The 20,481-nt window shown below is 40.2% G+C and overlaps 1 protein-coding gene across 1 annotated transcript in view; it reads right to left on the bottom strand.

Moving 5' to 3' along the window:
• Positions 1 to 20,481, bottom strand: part of grk6 (G protein-coupled receptor kinase 6) — a 76,040-nt gene that overhangs the window by 24,012 nt on the left and 31,547 nt on the right. The window contains exons 3-5 of the mRNA XM_046039661.1: positions 15,935 to 16,047; positions 7,894 to 7,971; positions 6,879 to 6,979 (exon numbers count right to left, since the gene is read on the bottom strand). Coding sequence (XP_045895617.1) covers positions 6,879 to 6,979; positions 7,894 to 7,971; positions 15,935 to 16,047 — 292 coding nt within the window. The remainder of the gene's footprint in view (positions 1 to 6,878; positions 6,980 to 7,893; positions 7,972 to 15,934; positions 16,048 to 20,481) is intronic.

The following is a 20,481-nucleotide window of genomic DNA, read 5'->3' as shown; positions in this document are numbered from 1 at the left end:
ATAATTTGTCTCTTTTTTTTTCAAGCAAAAATGCCTAACTTTACCAAGAACCACATTCTAAATTATGAGGATGTCCAGCGTTTGTTTGTCTTGTGTGATACTGACCTAAATATCTTTGGGTTTTAGAAAAAAACAAGACGTCTCAGACATTTTATAAACTATTTTCTCGATTAATAATGATAAAATGGAGTAGCCGTAGTATAGTCACTTTGTTAGACTATCAATAGTGTTGCAAAGGTCAGTCTTTGCCTTTTTTTTGTAGAAAATCTAGTATTTTCTTCCTTATTTAAATTTTTAGATAAAACCACTGAAATGCTTATTGGTGCCATGATAGAACGAAGTTTCAAACCGTGTCAGCAAAGTGATTTTGAAGCTTGCTAACATTACTTAACATTAACCACCATAAGCTACTAGTCATTACAGACTATAGTATAGTCAGGGTCAAAAATAGTTTCTTGTATGATACTATTACATTTATTAATTTAGCTGACGCTTTTATCCAAAGAAACTTACATTGCTATACATGTCGGAGGTCACACACCTCTGTAGCAACTAGGATTAAGTGTCTTGCTCAGGGACACATTGGTGGATGTGTTACTGTGGGAACTGAACCCGAGTCTCTCACACCAAAGGCATGTATCTTAGCCTCCGCGCTATCACCACCCCAATATAATGACTAAGTTATGCTTTGGCTGGTACACAGTTCACTATGATCAGCCAGGTGTTTCTAACTATGATGCTGGGGGAAGGAAAAGAAATGTAGCCAGCCCAATATCAAATGACAGCAATCACTTGAATGAATTTCAGATTTAATCATCGTATAAACAAGCAGCTTAACTCAGGCAATATGCTGCCTTTATGAGATTGAGTGTTTTTTAGATATATTAAACTATCTGATCAAGGTCACTGTCTGACTGAAACACTGACAAAGCAGTCATAGCAGAGACGGAATATGCAATTTACTGAACTAAAATAATAAAGATAGAAATATGTTACTGGACGGCTTTTGCAACAATGTGTACTGTATACAGCAGAGTAGTAAATTAGTCAAGTCATCAGTACTTGATGTGGCCTGAAAAACAACCTTGCCTCTGTGCTGCCTCCGCCTACGCAACAAGCACGTACGAGCACGAGCCGTTAGAGGATGTTACTCAACGTGTGAGAGAGGGAATTAACAGCAAACTCTTTTATTAGAATATTTTTCTCTCCATCCTATATGTATTAATCTCCTGTTTGTCTTTTAGGTAAAGTCTTTATTTTCTTCTTAATTCTGACTGCACCCCGACTCTTCTTGATTTGAATCCAGTGCACATTTAGCTCTGCATCACAGCAATATTTTCCAACCACATTAAGAGAGGGCTCTCAACCGTTATGAACTCAACTTCCTCATTTAGGAAGTACTGGAGAACAAATCCAGTGTTACAAAAGCAAGGCATAAGGCTCCAGGGCTAAAGCTGCTCTGTTCTGTAATTATGTGTATTGTGCATAAATGTGTGTACAATAAGGAAATCAAAGAGTCACACTAAGTGACTAACTGAGTTAGTAAATTATATGTCCAGTCACTTGATTCTATTATTAGTATTATTTGGTCCTAATCTATGATGTTCATTAAAACAGAAATTATTTTGAAAATCAAGTAATTCTGTCCACTGAACCCCGTGGGGCAGAGGTGTCTGACAACCATACAGGTGCTGGTCATATAATTAGAATATAATCAAAAAGTTGATTTATTTCAGTAATTCCATTCAAAAACTGAAACTTGTATAATGTATACATTCATTCCACACAGACTGATATATTTCAAGTGTTCATTCCTTTTATTTTGATGATTATAACTGACAACTAATGAAAACCCCCCAAATCAGTATCTCAGAAAATTAGAATATTGTGAAAAGGTTCAATATTGAAAACACCTGGTGCCACACTCTAATCAGCTAATTAACTCAAAACACCTGCAAAAGCCTTTAAATGGTCTCTCAGTCTAGTTCTATAGGCTACACAATCATGGGGAAGACTGCTGACTTGACAGCTGTCCAAACGACGACCATTGACACCTTGCACGAGGAGGGCAAGACACAAAAGGTCATTGCTAAAGAGGCTGGCTGTTCACAGAGCTCTGTGTGCAAGCACATTAATAGAGAGTTGAAGGGAAGGAAAAGATGTGGTAGAAAAAAGTGTACAAGCAATAGGAATAACCGCACCCTGGAGAGGATTGTGAAACAAAACCCATTCAAAAATGTGGGGGAGATTCACAAAGAGTGGACTGCAGCTGGAGTCAGTGCTTCAAGAACCACCACGCACAGACGTATGCAAGACATGGGTTTCAGCTGTCGCATTCCAGGCACAGAATCCACGTTGCTTGAAGTCCAGTGTAAAGTTTCCACAGTCAGTGATGGTCATTTTCCAACAGGACTTGGCACCTGCACACAGTGCCAAAGCTACCAGTACCTGGTTTAAGGACCATGGTATCCCTGTTCTTAATTGGTCAGGAAACTCGCCTGACCTTAACCCTATAGAAAATCTATGGGGTATTGTGAAGAGGAAGATGCGATACGCCAGACCCAACAATGCAGAAGAGCTGAAGGCCACTATCAGAGCAACCTGGGCTCTCATAACACCTGAGCAGTGCCACAGACTGATCGACTCCATGCCACGCCGCATTGCTGCAGTAATTCAGGCAAAAGGAGCCCCAACTAAGTATTGAGTGCTGTACATGCTCATACTTTTCATGTTTATACTTTTCAGTTGGCCAACATTTCTAAAAATCCTTTTTTTGTATTGGTCTTAAGTAATATTCTAATTTTTGGAGATACTGAATTTGGGATTATTTGTCAGTTTTAATCATCACAATTAAATGAAATAAACATTTGAAATATCAGTCTGTGTGTAATGAATAAATATAATATCGAAGTTTAACTTTTTGAATGGAATTACTGAAATATATCAACTTTTTGATGATATTCTAATTATATGACCAGCACCTGTATGTCAATATCGCAATATTTAACTTTCACAATGATCTGCGTTCTTAGGTGGTTGACCAGAAGACAATTACATGACCTGTTCTTTTTGTGACGTTTTAAAGTAATTATGATGTTTTTCAGTAATCATATTCCTATTCGCCAAACACCCCCGCCTACTGTAGCTCTAACTCCCAATACTAAAAAACTAAAACTACTGTTTAATGATGTGAAACGTCGCAATTTGGTTATGTTCAGACCATAGACTGTATATAAGAAATGGACGTAGTCATCGTGACGTCACCCGTTGGTTTGTGGACTGCCGTATAGAAGCCTCGAGTTTGGCCGGCAGGGCGCCGCCATGTTGATTTGTTGCAACCAGCGGCACCGGACGAGATGGTGGAGCTAATGGCTGTGTGTGAAGCTAGCTAGCTTGCTTAGCTAGGTGCATCTATAATTCATGTTAGCTGACAATTTTGTCTAGCGAACAACAGGCTTAAAATTAAACATTCACCAGAGAAAGTGAACAGCCAACTCCTAATAAGCTTTTTCAACGGCGCTGGTTAAATTTACACATTGCCGTGGGTACGAGTCACTCTAGCCTGATTGACAGGTTTCCATGGTAACGACTTGTCAATCACAGATAATCCCGCCCTGAAGCATACTCTCATTTATGGTCTATTTTCCTCTAAATGGGACCATAATTTACTAAATGAACATCATGCTGTGTTGAAGAAGACTTGAAACTATTGATTTAGACCATAAACTCATCAGGAAAGTGTTTACTGAGGTAATAAATCAGCTGAGAAGAAGCAACATTTTACCTCATTTCTAATGGAACCGGACTTCTGTTTGAAACCAGAAGAGTCGCCCCCTGCTGGCTGTTCAATAGAATGCAGGTTTAAGGGACTTCTGCGTTTGCATCAGTTCTGTGACCGGAAGCTTCCCGCTTGGTTTAGACACCAAAACTACTTACTTACTTACATTTAGGAAAAGATCAGTTAAGAATAACTATGTTACTGACGTGAATTTACTTACATAACTTAGTGCAACTTACAGGTTTCTGGCCCAACCGTCCACCTGTCCACGTCCTTACTCTGACTTTTCTGTTATTTATTATACATCTGCTTCTAGGGTTTGTAAATGGGCTTCCCCCAGTTTGGTGAACGATGACGCTAAGGGTTCTTGACCATGTGTCCATATGTAGTGACTTGGGAGTGAGAACAGGTTACAATGGACACTAATCGACCAATAGCGGCCTGGTATGGGTCCTCACATGTCCAAAAACTTAGCAGAGCGAGTTTTCATCAAGACCGTATTTTGTTATCATGATAAGATGGGTTATTCTGTAATAATGAATAAATATAAATGCTGTAGAAACCACTGTATTGTAACTCTATTGTATTTTGTTTTATACATATCTGATATCTTTATAAAAAACAAAACTCTGCTTCACTTTTGACTTGTGATCAATAATATATATCAAAATTGGTTTTTAACCTGAAAACTATATTGGTAATTAGCTTTATCAGCCCTGTGTAGTGTCTGCAGGTTACAGCAGTTCCTGCGGGCTACACAGCCCATAAGGCAGGACAGCCTGTATGTAACCTGAGAGGTAAATCCAAGAGCAAACCACTCTTTGTGCTCATTAAGCTTATTGAGTGAAGATGAGTTCATGAACAGAACTCAACTGAGATCTTCTTTCATCTGGTTTGTGGTGGCTGGACAGTCAGATGATACAGTTTAGAGAGAGATTCTCAAGAAAACTGCCTGAAACGATATTAGCGGCAGGGCATGTCACGTCCTGTTGATAGAAAATGCATGCTGGGATACTCCTCTACCCCCAAGTCTACACAAGTCAGCTCACAAAGCACTCTCATTAAAATCTATGGAGCAAGAACATTCCCAGGCATTTGGACCGTTGGCAAAAAGAAGACTTTGAACTGGGACTGATGACAGTCCACGAGAACACAAGTACAGACAAGAACATCTTATTTAGAACTTCTTTTTAAACACATTGCGTCCTCACTCCCCGATGCAGCAAGCGAAGTAACAGTGACTCGTGACTTCACTTGGACTTGTTACATGAAAGACTTGAAACTCTGCCAAAACCAGAAGCAGGGACAGAGCTGACATTCAGGTCAGTGTTCATAAACAAGTGCCAAGCTTTCAATGTGTGATTGTAGCGGCGCCACAGGATTTCTATTTAAGTGTCCAGAGAACAGAAACCTCACAGAGAGAAAGGGAGAAAGAGATGAGGGATGGGATATTTTGGGATACGAGCTAACACCGATCACTGATGCACTTTGTATGAAGGGATCAAACCTGGTATGTTTTCACAATTCAATCTGTTGAGATTAAATTCAGTAGTATTTGCTGTGGTTTGCCTAAATCTCATTCAATTTCCCAAATATGCCACAGTGTAAACTAATACACATAATTTAATTTAGTATTTATGATTTCTGTTCAATTGCAGCTGATTTTCTGCCTGTGTTTACAGTCTGAGGGTCACTTTCACACCTGTTGTTCAATTCATCTGGTCACTGATTTATTACAAATGAACCAAGTCATCATGCTCATCAGTACCACATGGACCCTCGTGGGGATCCCTTTTATATCAATTAAATTAATAAGTTATTTTAGTCTAAAAATATTAGAATTCAGCTTTAAAGATGGAGTGCAGGACATTTACACCAGTGGTTCTCAAAGTGGGGTCCGGGGACCCTTAGGGGTTCCATGGGGTGCCCATCAGAAAGTGGAACAATTTATTTTCGTTATAATTTTCAGACACACATACATAGTACATCAGAAAAAAAAACAACATAAACAAAAAACTAAACAAGACAAATAAAAAATTCCATCCATAAGTAACACAATGACAGAATGCATGACTACATGGGTCACAGGTTTCATCCACTTTCTGTTATAGAACATCTCAAAGCAAAAATTCTATCAAATGGGGGTCCGTGGTCTAATTTGTATCATTTTAGGGGTCCTTGATGTGAAAAAGTTTGATTTAGAAATACATTCAATACAATTTTATTTATATAGCGCCAAATCACAACAACAGTTATCTCAGAGCGCTTTTCATAAAAGAGCAGGTCTAGACCGTACTCTCTGATGATATTTACAAAAACCCAACAGTTCCCACCAAGAGCAGCACTAGGTGACAGAGGCAAGGAAAAAATTCCTTTTAAGAGGCAGAAACCTCGAGCAGAACCATGGCTCAGGGTGGGCGGCCATCTGCCTCGACCGGTTGGGGGGTACATGAACATCTGTTACATTCAAGCCCTCGCCAAATGAGTTGCTGATGCTGATTAAGCCTCCTAGTGATGGTTTGACAGAGCTGTAGAGGGAGCGACTAAGAGCCACGTAGTGAGCTCCATGATCCGCCATTGGGAATTGTATATTGTTTATTTATTTGAGAATAGTTTGGTCACATTGTGTGGAGTGGCGATGGCGCAATGGATGAACACATGCCTTTGGTGTGAGAGACCCGGGTTCAATCCCCCACTCCGTCAGCTAAATGAATAAATGTCCAAGAAAAGTTTATGATGCCCCAGATAAAAAAAGAAACACTTTTCCTTGTGAGAAGGGACTACCTAAAAATAATAATAATGGACTACTGTCGTGGAACTGTGGAAATTTCTCTATATTTTTAAACGTGAACCTGGGGCGAGCTCACGTGTAGGCATACGTCATGAGCGTGAGTCATCAGTGTTTGTGTAATTACTCTCACTGCAAAAATGGGAGTGTCACACTGCAGGTTTACGAAATCCAACATGTGTAATCACAGAATGTAAACTCCACTGAAATTTCCAGAAATAAGACCAAGGACATGACGTCTGACTGAGCGTCGTGCCTGATTGCTTGTCTGAAAGGGGCTACATAAAAAAAGAGAAACCCTTATTATCTTACTTGGTACAGTCCTTGAAGAGCTCTTTGCAGGCCTCCTGCTGCAGCCTCTCGGTGCACTGAGCCATCATGGCCTCCTCCACCTCAGGCACGTGGTCATCCGACTGCACCGCAAAAAAACACCCAAAGCATTAGGTCCCTGTAAACAAGGTGACTCACAGAGGAAAGCCGGATAAACTGGGTTTAAGAGGGTGCTGTGAGATGATTGTCCTCAACACTCCGCAGATGTCTGCACGTTCAGACATGCATGTACACAGATACAGACAGATGCAGGTGAAAAACTGAAGCACACAGAGAGACAGAAAACTTTAGGTAGCCAAGGACTGCATATATAGTATAATTAATAATTGCTGTGTATTGTCCCTGTGCTTTTGCTGTAAAAAGTTTATGTTTAAAGGGCCGGTGGTTTCAGATATGTGAATTAGATTTCTAACATCAAATATTATTTTCTCTCCTTGATGGTGCATTCATGAAAGATCGGCGTATGTGTGCTTTGGGTGAATGTGACATGTAGTGTAAAGCGCTTTGAGTGGTTGTAAGACTGGATAAAGTAAGTAAGTAAGTAAGTAAGCACATTTATAGATTCACATCATGGAAAGAAGTAGTATGAATCTGCTGTTTTTTTGCATTAAACTGACTCATGTCCAGCTGCCAAATCTCAAATATCAGAATGTTGCATCAGGCACAATTTCATACATCAATAACTTTGCACAAAACTTTAAAAGGGATAAAATATCTAGCTGAAGTCAAGTTGGTTTTTATTTAGCATACATTTATAACATGGACAAAATCATTTTCTGTACAAGTTACAGTGTGCAGATTTTGTGATGTTTCTATGGATCCAGTTGAACATAAATTTAAAAATTAAGATTAAAGATTATTGATGTGATTCGGTAAATAGTCAACGATTACACAGTTGAATAAAGTACATGCAATAGCATCATTAAAATCCTTAAAAACTGCTCCTGAAACCACATGGAAACAGAAAGTGACAGAGGTCAATGAAATCTGCAGCTACCTTTGGGTTGAAGTATTTATCGAGGAGTTCCTGACCACACTCCTTCCTCTTCTCATCTGGAGTCACCTCGTACTCCGCCTGCAGAAAAAACACATCAAGACAAACTGAGCGGGAGATGCAGTTTACTGAGGTCCAAATGTATAAACGCAGTCGACTGTATGAAAAACATCCACAGAAACTGGTATTTATAAACAGATGGAAAAGTTGGGGTGCAAGAGCTTGATATGAGATGGAGATGGAAAAATAATGAATAATAAAACATAGTTCACTCGGGTTGTTAGTCACTTTCACTGATTGTGTGAATTATTTTTTATGTTTTTTGCTGTGGCATTGTGAGATAGGTCTTATTGAAATAAAAGTGCAGGAATGAAATGAAGCCGGCTTCCCAACAGCCTTGTTTAGTCCGACTGAGCCGGAACTCCCTTTGTGCTGTTAATTTGGGCATTCTCGAACTCTGGTGCAAACCAAACAACCAAACACAAAAGGGGTGGTCTCAGACCGCTGTGAAGTGAACTCTGGAGCGGTTCATTTCTGGTTTGAACACCATTCCAACCAATAACAAGAAGCGTACTATCGTCTGTGTCATTTCAATGGTTAAAAAATGTTTTCTCACGCTGTTTTGGTGACTGGTGAACTTGTAATGCACTTGCTACCAAAATGTTGACTAGACAAACCTGGACTCACAACAAAGCGAGCTGCCTCCTGAATATTTGGGCTCAAGAGAACGTTTCTTTGTTACTAGAAAAGATATTCAAAATATTCAGCGATAAAATATAGGAGAATGGACTCTGGATCTGTTGAGCAGTGTAGTGTGAAAGTTAAAAAACTGTGTCAAAAGTACATCAAAGTACTGTAGTATGTACAGTATTTGAGGGGCTTGTTATTTTACCTGCCGACTATATGACGAAGAATCGAACGATATAACGCAACGAGTAACGACTAACACGCAAGTTGGAGCAAAGCATGCAAACTATTCTGTTTCTACTGACACCACTGGCTTAGAGCTGAGCAATGTGGTTAAAAACAGCATCACACTATTAATTAAATCTGTAGCCAATATCAATGTGTATGCAAAATAATAAAACAATATTTCATGAACCGTGCATGCATTACATCAGTAAAAAATTCTTCATGTGCAAAACGAAAATTTCAATGTCTTGTTTGTTTTTCATCAGCTTGGATTATTTTTCATTTTGCACTGCAAGTCAATAAACAATAATATTGGATGCTCAGCTGTACAACCAGCTCTCTGGATGTCCACTGAAGACCTCTCAAGGCCTTGACTTCAGAAAACCCAATTTAAGATTTAATTGACGAGTTTTGCGAGGCCTGTTCCACACCCTGCAGTACATGAACTGATTGTATCATCTCCCCCTCACATCAAACATCCCTCTGAATGACTTGCAGTAAACTGAGGCTGACTGGAAAACTCCAAAGTGCTTCCTCCCTTCTCACAGCGAGAGGCTGTAAACTAATGCTAAGTGACAGCGGAGACGGTTCAAATCTCATTTTCCCTCTCCATCTCGTTCTCTCGCACAGGTCTCGGAGAAGAGACGGGAAGCGGTTGTGGGGTAAAAGAGAACATAATTGCTTCGTATGCGAGTTGTATCCACTGGACGACTGAAAGCTGGAAACCAGTTTGGCTGAGCTGGTCAGTCAGAGTGGAGCCTGGCTGCGTCCCCACAGACAGACGGATTGATAGAATAGGTCTTCATTAACCTCTCCAATTCCACTCACAGACCCATTGATTGACTGACAAACATACACTTCACACGTCAGAGACGGAAGGTATACACAACAGAATAACCTCACGTACAACTCATGATTATGATACAGTCCAACCTGAATTATGTATTTGAATTGCTTAGACTTTTAGCAGCGATTGTCCCAATTTTAAGAGTTTTTCTGTATGTTACATTTGAAAAGGGGAGGCGGTATCACATTTGAGAAGGATACATTTAGGGCTGGACGATATGGCCAAAAAGGTTATCACGGTAAAAACATTTCAGATCATATCACATATCATATCGATATTGATAATTATCACGATAAATGTCAAATCGTTATTTCTTTCAAGTTTAAAAGCAGATTTTTGCTCCTGAGTGAAAATTGAAGAAACCAGATGGTTAATTATGTGGATAAACATTTCTTTATGGTCAGAATGTGACAAACACTTGATTGCAAACAGTGGATCACTTCACAAATCGGAGCTAGAACATTCAAAATTATTATCTTTTTCAACAAATATGATTAGTTAATCTTTTTCAGGCCTCTTTTTTTCAACAAAATAAATATTTCAATAGAAAAATTAGGTGCTAATTTGTTTGTGATTCAAATGAATTAAAGCAAATGTTTATTGACGATATATTGAACATTTATTATATTGCTATTGAGGAAAATTATATTGCGATAATTATCATTATTGTTTTATTGCCCAGCCCTAGATACATTTATGTTTTCACAGCAACATTTTCTCTTTGAATGGAGAGAGTAGTCGGCTCCTACAAGAGTTCTGTATTATGGGTTGCAGTGTTGGGCAAGCTACTTGAAAAATGTTGTGAGCTAAGCTACCAGTTACTCTACATTAAATGAAGCTTTACACTGAAGCAACCCCCCAGGGAAATGTACAGTAGCAAGCTAAGCTACAGCAACATGGCAAAAGTAGTTCACGACATCTATTATTACAACATGGTAAAAAAAAAACCATGTCCTTTTAAATTACTTTTTGATGTGTAGAGATCACTCTATGGAAACAAGTTTATGCCACTACATGTCATAGTTTCCTCCTCACTACAGGAAGAGGTGGCCAGGCTGGACCCTGATCCTTCTCACAAGAGGTGTTTCACGGGACACAATAAAAAGTAAACTCAATCTGTCTTTATTCCCCTGCGCAAAGTCGCAGGCATTAGCCCAAGGATTGGTACATGATGTCGCTGTCATACGGAAGTGCTTCTAGTGTCGTAGTACTCGAGACCGGTCTTGGTCTCGAGGCCGTTCTTAAGAGCACTTTTTGATGGTCTTTGTCTCGTCTCGGACTCGACCGCATTTGTACTCAGTCTTGTCTCCGTCTCGGACATTGAGGACTCAGGGATTTTATTTCAAGACCATAACTTTGGGAATATCAATAAATTGCTTTTGCATCGTCTGATTTGTTAACATCCTAACTTTGACTGGATGTAAACCATATTGCTTCAAATGCAACCAATAACCCTAATTAAAAATGTGTTGTTACCGTTAACGACTGTCCCCCCTCCCCGCGACGGTCAGCATGGAAAATGAGTGTTGAATAAAGATGCTTACGTTGTTTTCAGCTCTTAGTGTTTATATGTGGGTGTTTTAATGTGAATGTGGATCTTTCAGATTACAAGAAGTACCTATGATCTGGTTCCACATTTTATTGTGTGTCATGTAATGTGGGGAACTGGTCTTGACTCGGTCTTGCCCTCCCACGGTCTCACTGCCCAACACTGATGGCTTGTTAGTGGCTTTAATGTTGCTAAACTAGCGAGTTTTCTGTGAGGGTCTTCTTCGAGTGTTTTCTTTGAGCCTTTATAGAGTCCAAAGGGTTTCCTAGGAAGCCAAGTTTCACGTACAAGAGTTTGGTTAAACTTGGCTTTGCTCATATAACAGATTTTCCTGCCACCATGGACATTATTATATTACATTTAGCTGACACTTTTATCAAAAGCGACTTATAATTGCTATACTGTATATGTCAGAGGTCGCACGCCTCTGGAGCAACTAGGGGTTAAGTGTCTTGATCAGGGACACAACCCTCAAATATCCTTAAAATACACCAATATCTGTTGGAAAATGGTGGGTGGTTGTCTTATACCCATGGCCATCTTATACTTGGGCCAATAAAGAATCTCACCAATAGATGGATTACCATGACATTGTGAAGAGACATTCATGGTCCCCGGTGGATAAAGCCTACTGATTATTATAATGCGCTGAAACTTCATGTAAAGCCATCAGCAGGTAAAGGTTTACACTTATCCAGTTAAATAGCTCTACATCTGCTGCATAGATTGGTACTCAGTTATGCTTGGTGCCCAGAGGTTGCTAAGAGTTTGTGTTTGCTTAAAACTTTGATGATCCTCTGACTTTTCCTCTCGAGGTTGACACTTCAACATACACTCCTTTAATAAAAACATTTGAACATTACAAAAAACAACTAGGCTAAAGGCTGTGAAAGCTGTGAGTGGATGTCAAGGACAGATGATGATGAGATGAGGTGGTTTGATGTCCATATATTCATAAATAAGTGATTAATAATGAGATTATAACCTGGCGTCAATCAGGCGAGAGTGACTCGTACCCACGGCACTGTGTAAATTTAACCAGCGCCGTTGAAAAAGCTTATTAGGAGTTGGCTGTTCATTTTCTCTGGTGAGTACATTTTGTTTTAAGACTGTTGTTCGCTAGACAAAATAAGCAAGCTAGCTAGCTCCCCACACGGCCATTTGCTCCACCATCTCGTCCAAATATGGTCACGTCCGGTGCCGCTGGTTGCAACAAATCAACATGGCGGCGCCCTATCAGCCAAACTCGGCAGTCCACAAACCAACGGGTGAAGTCACGATGACTACGTCCACTTCTTATATACAGTCTACGAGTGTCACCAGAAACAGGCAGAAGAGACTTCAAAGCAACATTTGTCTTTGTGTGTGTGCATGATCAGTATAGTGTACACTGAAAGTGAAGGAGGAAACTACGGTTTATAATTTATGAACTGTGCAACCAAACAAACACACACACACACACACACACACACCGGTGTGAATAAAACAGGGGAACTAAAACATTCCTCAAGTGAGCAAAAGAGAGCAGCGAGCCGTTCACTGTGAAAATTGAGGTCACCAAAAAGTGTGTTGTTTTGTGTGTGTGTGTGTGTGTGTGTGTATGTGTGTGTGTCAAGGATTCAACATGGGAGGTAGGAGAGGGCAACACACTGACGCAGTTTTCTCTCCTTTGCTCCCAGAAGTCAAAAGTTCATGTATTTCATTACACAGATATTAAACTCCACTTCCTCCTCACTCCAAAAGTCAAGTGTTGGAGGCATTTCAGGATAATTAAACTTCCCTGCATCAAAGGCCACTACATGAGAACCAGCTCACCAATTTACTTCCACCAGCTGCCTGTAAAATAACTTCAAAAATGCAGCTTCTGTAATGGGTCAGTTCACCCAAATCACAAAACACATACCTGTGGTGGTTTCTCATGCAGATTGTTTTGGTTTTATTTGTGCAGGTTTAAATTATAAGTCTTTAAGAATTCTGTACGATAGAGATTAACTTTGTCTTCAGAGAGGCATTGAGGAGTGCCTTAAAAAAATCATTATAAAGGGATGCTGTGGTTCAAAACATTTGGGAGGCATTGTAAACTGGTCCGGCTGCGGCCTGTGGCACCTCAAGCCGCACCCCCTCCCAGTAGAGTCTCTTATGATTGGCTGCTCCCCTTTCATTAGGGAAGGATTGGGCAGTACTTATTCCTTCCCGATTTGTACCACGCATGTATGAACACTGAAGTTGACAGTACAAACAATAAAATATTATACAAGCACACTATAACAGGGAACAGGTCATAGCATAGCATCATTGTTAGCATAAAGACTGATGTTAAAATTAAGGTCTTACTTACAATTTGTTCTTGTTTACACAAGCTAAATGTTACAGGAATCCATGAAAGTAGAATGTAAGCAATTCAAATACACAATGTACCCTGCGCTATGCCACGCCCCTAACTGTTCCTGTAAAGCTGGGTAGCTCTCTATTTAATATTACAATCATTAAAAAGCACAACAGTAGGGCTTTATTACGTTACATTCAGTAGTAAGTTAGCTAGTGTGAGCTAACTAACATTACATTAGGAACAATCCACAGCCTACATTTTTCTGGATTTCTTTAAGGTTTCGGCAAGGGAATAAATCGTACTTCGCCTTTCAACCTCTCTGGGTAGCAACTGTAATTATTACAAGTGTCCCAGGAACAGTGTTTCACCATATCTTGGCCAAATACAGCAAAAAAAAGCTAGAAAAACGACGCCTTTTGCATACGAGTCAATGTCGCGGAGCCATAAAAGTGTTGGACCTCAGTTAGAGTGAGTCCTATACTGCCCTGTGATTGGCCAGCTGCGTATTCTGGGCTTAGCAAAGGGTCAATTGACATGAAAAATTATAAATATTACTAATTTCTACTATAGTACTACATAAATGTCATGACGCCGCAAAGGTCTGGGAACAGGTTTAAGGGTTTAACTAGAGGCTCAAGCCGCCATGCCCCCCTCAGACCGCACATCCTGGTCTACAGGCCAACGCCGAACCTTTCTCAGCCATAGGCCTACACTTCACCAGACCTTGACTATACAGGTGACCAATATGGGTCATGTTGGAAAACACTGATAAAGGACCAATTTTGTCATTTAGGTATGAAGACTTAAGACACAGACATCTCAAAATAAGATAATATAATAATCTTATCAATAAGGTGCATGTCTAAAATATATACAATGCAGTGATGGGGACTTAAGTCGCACACACAGTGACTTGAGACTCGACTTGAGACTCGTCCTCAAAAGACTTCAGACTCGAATCGGACTCGAGGTGCGGGACTCGTGAACAATGTTTATTTTTAGGAAACGTCTGATGAGCTTGCCGTTATTCCCCTCCCTCCGTTACCTATAACCTGCCTACGTAACACATAGTATCAGCTGCGCGCGGCTGCACGTGAGAGAGGACAACAAACACCGGCAGCTGCTGAGCCATTCATCATAAACTTTGGCTTTAAAACTTCATAAAACAAGACCCAAACAAAGACGCACTGAAGACAAATAGGTTAATAACCTGTGGTGAGTAAACATGTTTAGCTCAGCATTGGCCATCTAACGTTAGCTTGCTTCTTGCTTCAGGCCGTAATCATTACGTCCCGCTGATTGCCATCATGTTAATTATTACCGTTGGCTAGAAAGAGGATTATTGTTGATCATGTAACCATACAGTTTTATTTCGTTATAACGTTACACTGGTTTGAGAGTCATGAGGATGTGTTGACTTACAGTAGTTTAAGCTGTCATTAACTGCATTGCACAGGTTGTGCTCTGTAAATTAAAAACAGGTTACAGGTTTATTGTTGATTATGCAACGTCACAGTTTTACTTAGTTAACGTTACACTGGGTTTAAGAGTCTGGGGAGTGTGTTGACTTACAGTAGTTTAAGGTGTCAATAATTGCATTGCACATTACATGGTTGTGCTCTGTAAGTGAAAAACAGGTTACAGTTACAGAATTCCTTATAGCTATGCAGTTTTATTAGCAACCTGGATTGAACGCAGCAGGTGATACAGAATTCATAATAACCACAAGAGACTTGAGACTTGACTTGGACTCTAGCTCAAAGACTTGTGAGCATCTTTGATAAAATGCCAATAATAAAACAATAAAACAGGTTAACTGTAAGGATTGTTCTTGGTAAGTTGCATATAGATATGTATGTACAATCTCAAGTATAGATACTTAACTGTATATGGTTCAGTCGATAAAACGAAAAGTATCTGCATGGCTAATTGAGAAAATGTTCTTTATTGTGATGTCCCGCTTTTTGCCGTTATAATTCTTTATTTTAAATCCCTTAAATTACATTCTTGTTGGTGAACAAGTTGTAACCCCGTACTGTGTTGACGTTTTATTTTTCAAAGAAGTTTGGGAAATGTTTGGCACCTGCCTCCCTCCTTCTCAACACAGCACAATGATGAGGATGATTTTAAGGAAGAAAACAAGACGACACACACCTCTCTCTTCTTATACACATACACATGCCTCCCTCCCGTCTATAACAGGAACTGAGGAGCATTTCGAGGAAGAAAGAAGCACAAGTCCTTAAGAGCCCCACCCCCCTCTCTCATTCCCACACACACACACACACACTTCATTCCTTTTTTGTCTTTCCACACTAGTAGTCATGGAAAAGGGGCATTTGGGACTAAAAGCTCAAACTCTCCAACCCATCACGCTCACACACACACATTCTCTCTCTCTTCTTACCACAGCGTCCAGGAACTTGACGCAGCGTCTCAGTTCAGGTCGAGTCTCGCAGAACTGTCGGAACAGTAAGCGTCCGATAGGCTGCCGCTCACAGAGGCTGCTGTAGTCCTTCTCTATAAAGACAGAGAGGGAGACGATGAAGTTTAATGACCTGTAATGCTAAAGTTATTTTTCAATTATATTGTTTCTCATGTTTCAGGAAAAGTTCAACAACATAAAACATGAATGAGTACATCTTCCCATCCAACTACCAGTGTTTCCTGCAGTGTTAGCGCCTCCGCTAACCTCAGGAGAAAATATTTAGACTGATATTTAAACTGTGATCTGATCTTCCTCTAAGTGACAACAATTGATAAACACAGTCTGCTTAAACTAGTACCACACAAACAATTATATGTTTTTATGTTTGTACTAAACAAACAGTGTAAACATTCACAGTGCAGGGTGGAAAAAGTACGTGAACCCCTGGGCTAATGACTCCAAAAGCTAATTGGAGTCAGAAGTCAGCCATCCTGGAGTCCAATCTATGAGACGAGATTGGAGGTGTTGATTAGAGCTGCTCTGCTCCTTTAAAAACACAAACCAATTTTAATTTTGCTATTCTCATGAAGCAATGGCTGATCCGGTAAGACAAACTGTCTATAAATTAGTTAAGTTCAGCACTGTTGCTACTCTCCCTAGGAGTGGTGGTCCTACAAAGATGACTGCACGAGCACAGCGCTGAATGCTCAATAAGGTGTTAGGAAGAATCCCAGAGTGTCAGCTGAAGGCTTACAGAAATCTCTGGAACATGCTAACATCTCTGTTGACGACTCAACAATACCAAAAACAAGAATAGAGTCCATGGCAGGACACCACAGAGGAACTACTGTCCAAAAAAACATTGCTGCACGTCTGAAGTTTGCAAACGAGCGCCTGGATGTTCCACAGCACTAAAGGTAAAATTTTCTGTGGACAGATGAAACAAAAGTTGAGTAGTTTGTAAGGAACACACAACCCTATGTGTTGAGGAAAAAATGCACAGCATACCAACATCAAAACCTCATCCCAACTGTAAAGTATGGTGGAGGGGTAATCATGGTTTGGGGCTGCATCACTGCCTTAAGCCCCGGAAGGGTTGCTATCATCGACGAAAAAATTTATTCCGAAGTTTATCAAGAAATTTTGCAGGAGAATGTAAGGCCATCTGTCCGCCAGCTGAAGTTCAACAACAACAAGCCTAAGCGCAGAAGTAAATCAACAACAGATTGGCTTTGGCAGAAGAAAATACACCTTCTGGAGTGGCCCAGTCAGAGTCCTGACATCAACCCGATTGAGATGCTGTGGCATGACCTAAAGAGAGCGATTTACACCAGACATCCCAAGAATATTGCAGAAGTTAAACTGTTTTGAAAAGAGGAATGGTCCAAAATTCCTCCTGACTGTTCTTCAGGTCTGACCTGCAACTGCAGGAAACCCAGCACTGTGAATGTTCACATGGTTTGTTCAATAAAAACATGAAAACATATAGTTGTTTGTGTGGTGTTAGTTTAAGCAGACTGTGTTTGTCTATTGTTGTGACTTAGATGAAGATCAGATCACATTTTATGACCAATTTATGCAGAAATCCAGGTAATTTCAAGGGGTTCCCATACTTTATCCTGCCACTGTATATAATATCAAGCCTATTGACCTACCAGGAAAATAGTTAGTGGCACTGTATCACATAGCATGGGAAATATATTTAATGAGTGAGATTAGTTTATATATATATGCACAGGTAATCAAGCACAAAAAGCACAGAGCCACTGCAGAGGGTCGTGAATGAAATATGGGGTTAAGCTGAATGAATATGATTTATGTAGATCTTTGCCGGTAATATTGTGCTGACCTTAATAATTTCTCCCTCCCCAATATTATTAATGATAAGAATTCAATTCACATGTGGTGGAGGGGCATGTACTTTCCTTCGCTTCTGAAGGGGAAGGGGGGCATGACAGAAAAAGAACCACTGCAATAAAGGTTTAATCAAAAGGGGACAAAAATCTGATTTTGTTATTGACCAGAAGAACAACTACAAAATAACTACCAAACACATTAGCATAGAAGATACAGAAGATCATTGAAAAAGAATAACCAGAGCAATGTGACAAAATAAAATAAACATTGTGCATGTCCCTTGCAACTAACAGGCATATGAGATATACAAAGAGAGAAAGTCAGAACATACAGGATGGGAATTTTTTGATAAAGTAAGATTGTGTTGCACACCTCGTTATTGGCCAGACGCTGTTTTCTGTGATCTGTTGTGAAACAAGAGCCTCAGTTTGGATTCGAACCGGGGATTTTGCAGTTACGTACACCACAGATGCCACAGCTCTTGTTTAAGTCATCGAAAAGGTTTTCCCTGAACCATACTTGCTCAGGAGGTTTTAGATATTTATCTTGGGGGGTGGGGGGGGGACAAAAAGCAACATCAAGGAAATGTTGATTTGCATCTGTGACTCGTGGATGCAAAGCGACTCAGGAGGCTTCCTGCACAAACAAATGTGATTCAGGGAGGAGCAGACAGGCCAGTGTGATGCAAAGAAAGAAGCACACTGATCTGCAAACCTTTTCAATTAGACCATTCTGACTCAAGTCCAAGTCAAAATCTTTTAATCTGTATCCAAATATCACAGACAGATTCTCCAAGGGCGCAGGCAGCAATTCAAGGCAAGCTCAAAAGCAAAGAAAAGAAAAACCCATCAACACAACAATGGGATTATAAAATAAATCCCCGTGTTACTGCTTTCTGTGTCTCTGTCTCAACTACTATTCCTACCTGAGCTGACCTACATGCTAATGAAAGACTGGTTTGGTCTGTGAAGTGAAACAAATGTGTCGAGTTAATTTCCTTGGGCAGAAAAATATTTTTAACTTTCCATTTGCATTTACAATGCAATGTTTTGAATAAAACTTTGTTTACACTGTTTCGCTGGACTGCAGTCTTCTCCCTCTTCTTCACTTTCTTGGCACATTACAGCCACCAAACTGTCTTCTTCTTTATAGTCATCTTCTAATTCTTGTTCTTCATCTATGTTTTATGGCTTGTATGCATTACACCTTCTGCAGTCGGAATATGTATCGTGTGACCCTGTGTGCTTGTACAAGTACATCGTGCACAACACACAGGAGACCCTCTCATCAAAACATTGCGCATAACGAGCTGCAGTTAAAATCCTAATTTTATGATCCAAACATCATCAGACAAAATAAAAATTAATACAGGTAAATGGGAAAACGCTGTGCTAAGCAATTGGTTGTAATACCAAAAAATCCTGCACACTGTTGTTTGTTTGTTTGTCACTTGTTGTCACTTTATTAAGGACATTTTGGTCCTCAGATTATGATCCCATCCACCTGTCCATAAGAACTTTGTCTGTATTTTCATTTAAAAAGAGTGATTACAGAGAAAGTAAGCAGTGCAGCCACACTGTTACCACATCTGAGCAGTAAACTTGCTTGTAAAACAACTATACACTATAGGAATAGTGGCTGCTGAAGAACAGACCTCTGAAAAGTTTCTTGTGGACACCGTGACCAAACTGCCAGCTCAAATGTTTTCTTTTTTGACATAAAAGAGCCGTCACTTCATTGTTTGCCAGCTGGTTATGTCAAGAGTTTATTTGGCAAATATGCAAAACCTATAGCCCATGTTCATTTGCGGTTACCAGATATCACAGTACTATAGCACCGAGTACTAGATTTATTAAGTTGTCAAGTTTTAGCCAGAAAATTGCCAGTCTCTCTAAGACTAAACTCTTGGTCATTCCAGCCAAGCAATCTATCCACCATAACATCAAACTACAAATTGACTCCGCAACCATCACTCCAACCAAGGTGGTGAGAAACTTGGGTGTCATGATTGATGACCAGCTGTCCTTTTCAGACCATGTTACTGCTGTCTCTCGTTCATGCCGCTTTGCTCTGTACAACATCAGGAAAATCAGGCCCTACCTCACTCAGTACGCCACCCAGCTTCTGGTACAGGCCATGGTTATCTCTCGCATCGACTATTGCAATGCCCTCCTAGCAGGTCTTCCAGCTTGTGTGGTGAAACCCCTACAAATGGTTCAGAACGCAGCAGCATGTCTGGTTTTTGATCAGCCCAAAAGGACCCGTGTCACTTCATTACTCAGTGACCTCCACTGGCTCCCTGTGGCCTCCAGAATCAAATTCAAGTCACTAATGCTGCATACAGAGTGACTACTGGGTCTGCACCATCTACCTAAACACCATAATACAAGTTTACGTTCCTTCTCGGCCGCTACGCTCCTCCAACGAACGCCGCCATCCCAGTTCAGTTACAGGAACTTAATCAGGTTGTAAAATCCATCCATTCACACAAAGCGATCCCAGTCCTGGCTGTTCTCATCATACCACACGCCATCAGAGCAGGGGCGTCCCTCTCTAACTTCAAGAAGCTCCTGAAAACTCATCTCTTCCGAGAACACTTCCTCTTATAACACCTCTAACTCCTAACCCCTAACATGCACTTCCTGTGCTCTTCTTCTATCCCCTACAAT

The sequence above is a fragment of the Micropterus dolomieu genome, linkage group LG23 (assembly GCF_021292245.1).
Source record: "Micropterus dolomieu isolate WLL.071019.BEF.003 ecotype Adirondacks linkage group LG23, ASM2129224v1, whole genome shotgun sequence".
NCBI classification, from domain to species: Eukaryota; Metazoa; Chordata; class Actinopteri; order Centrarchiformes; family Centrarchidae; genus Micropterus; species Micropterus dolomieu.
This window is presented reverse-complemented; position numbering and strand designations above follow the sequence as displayed.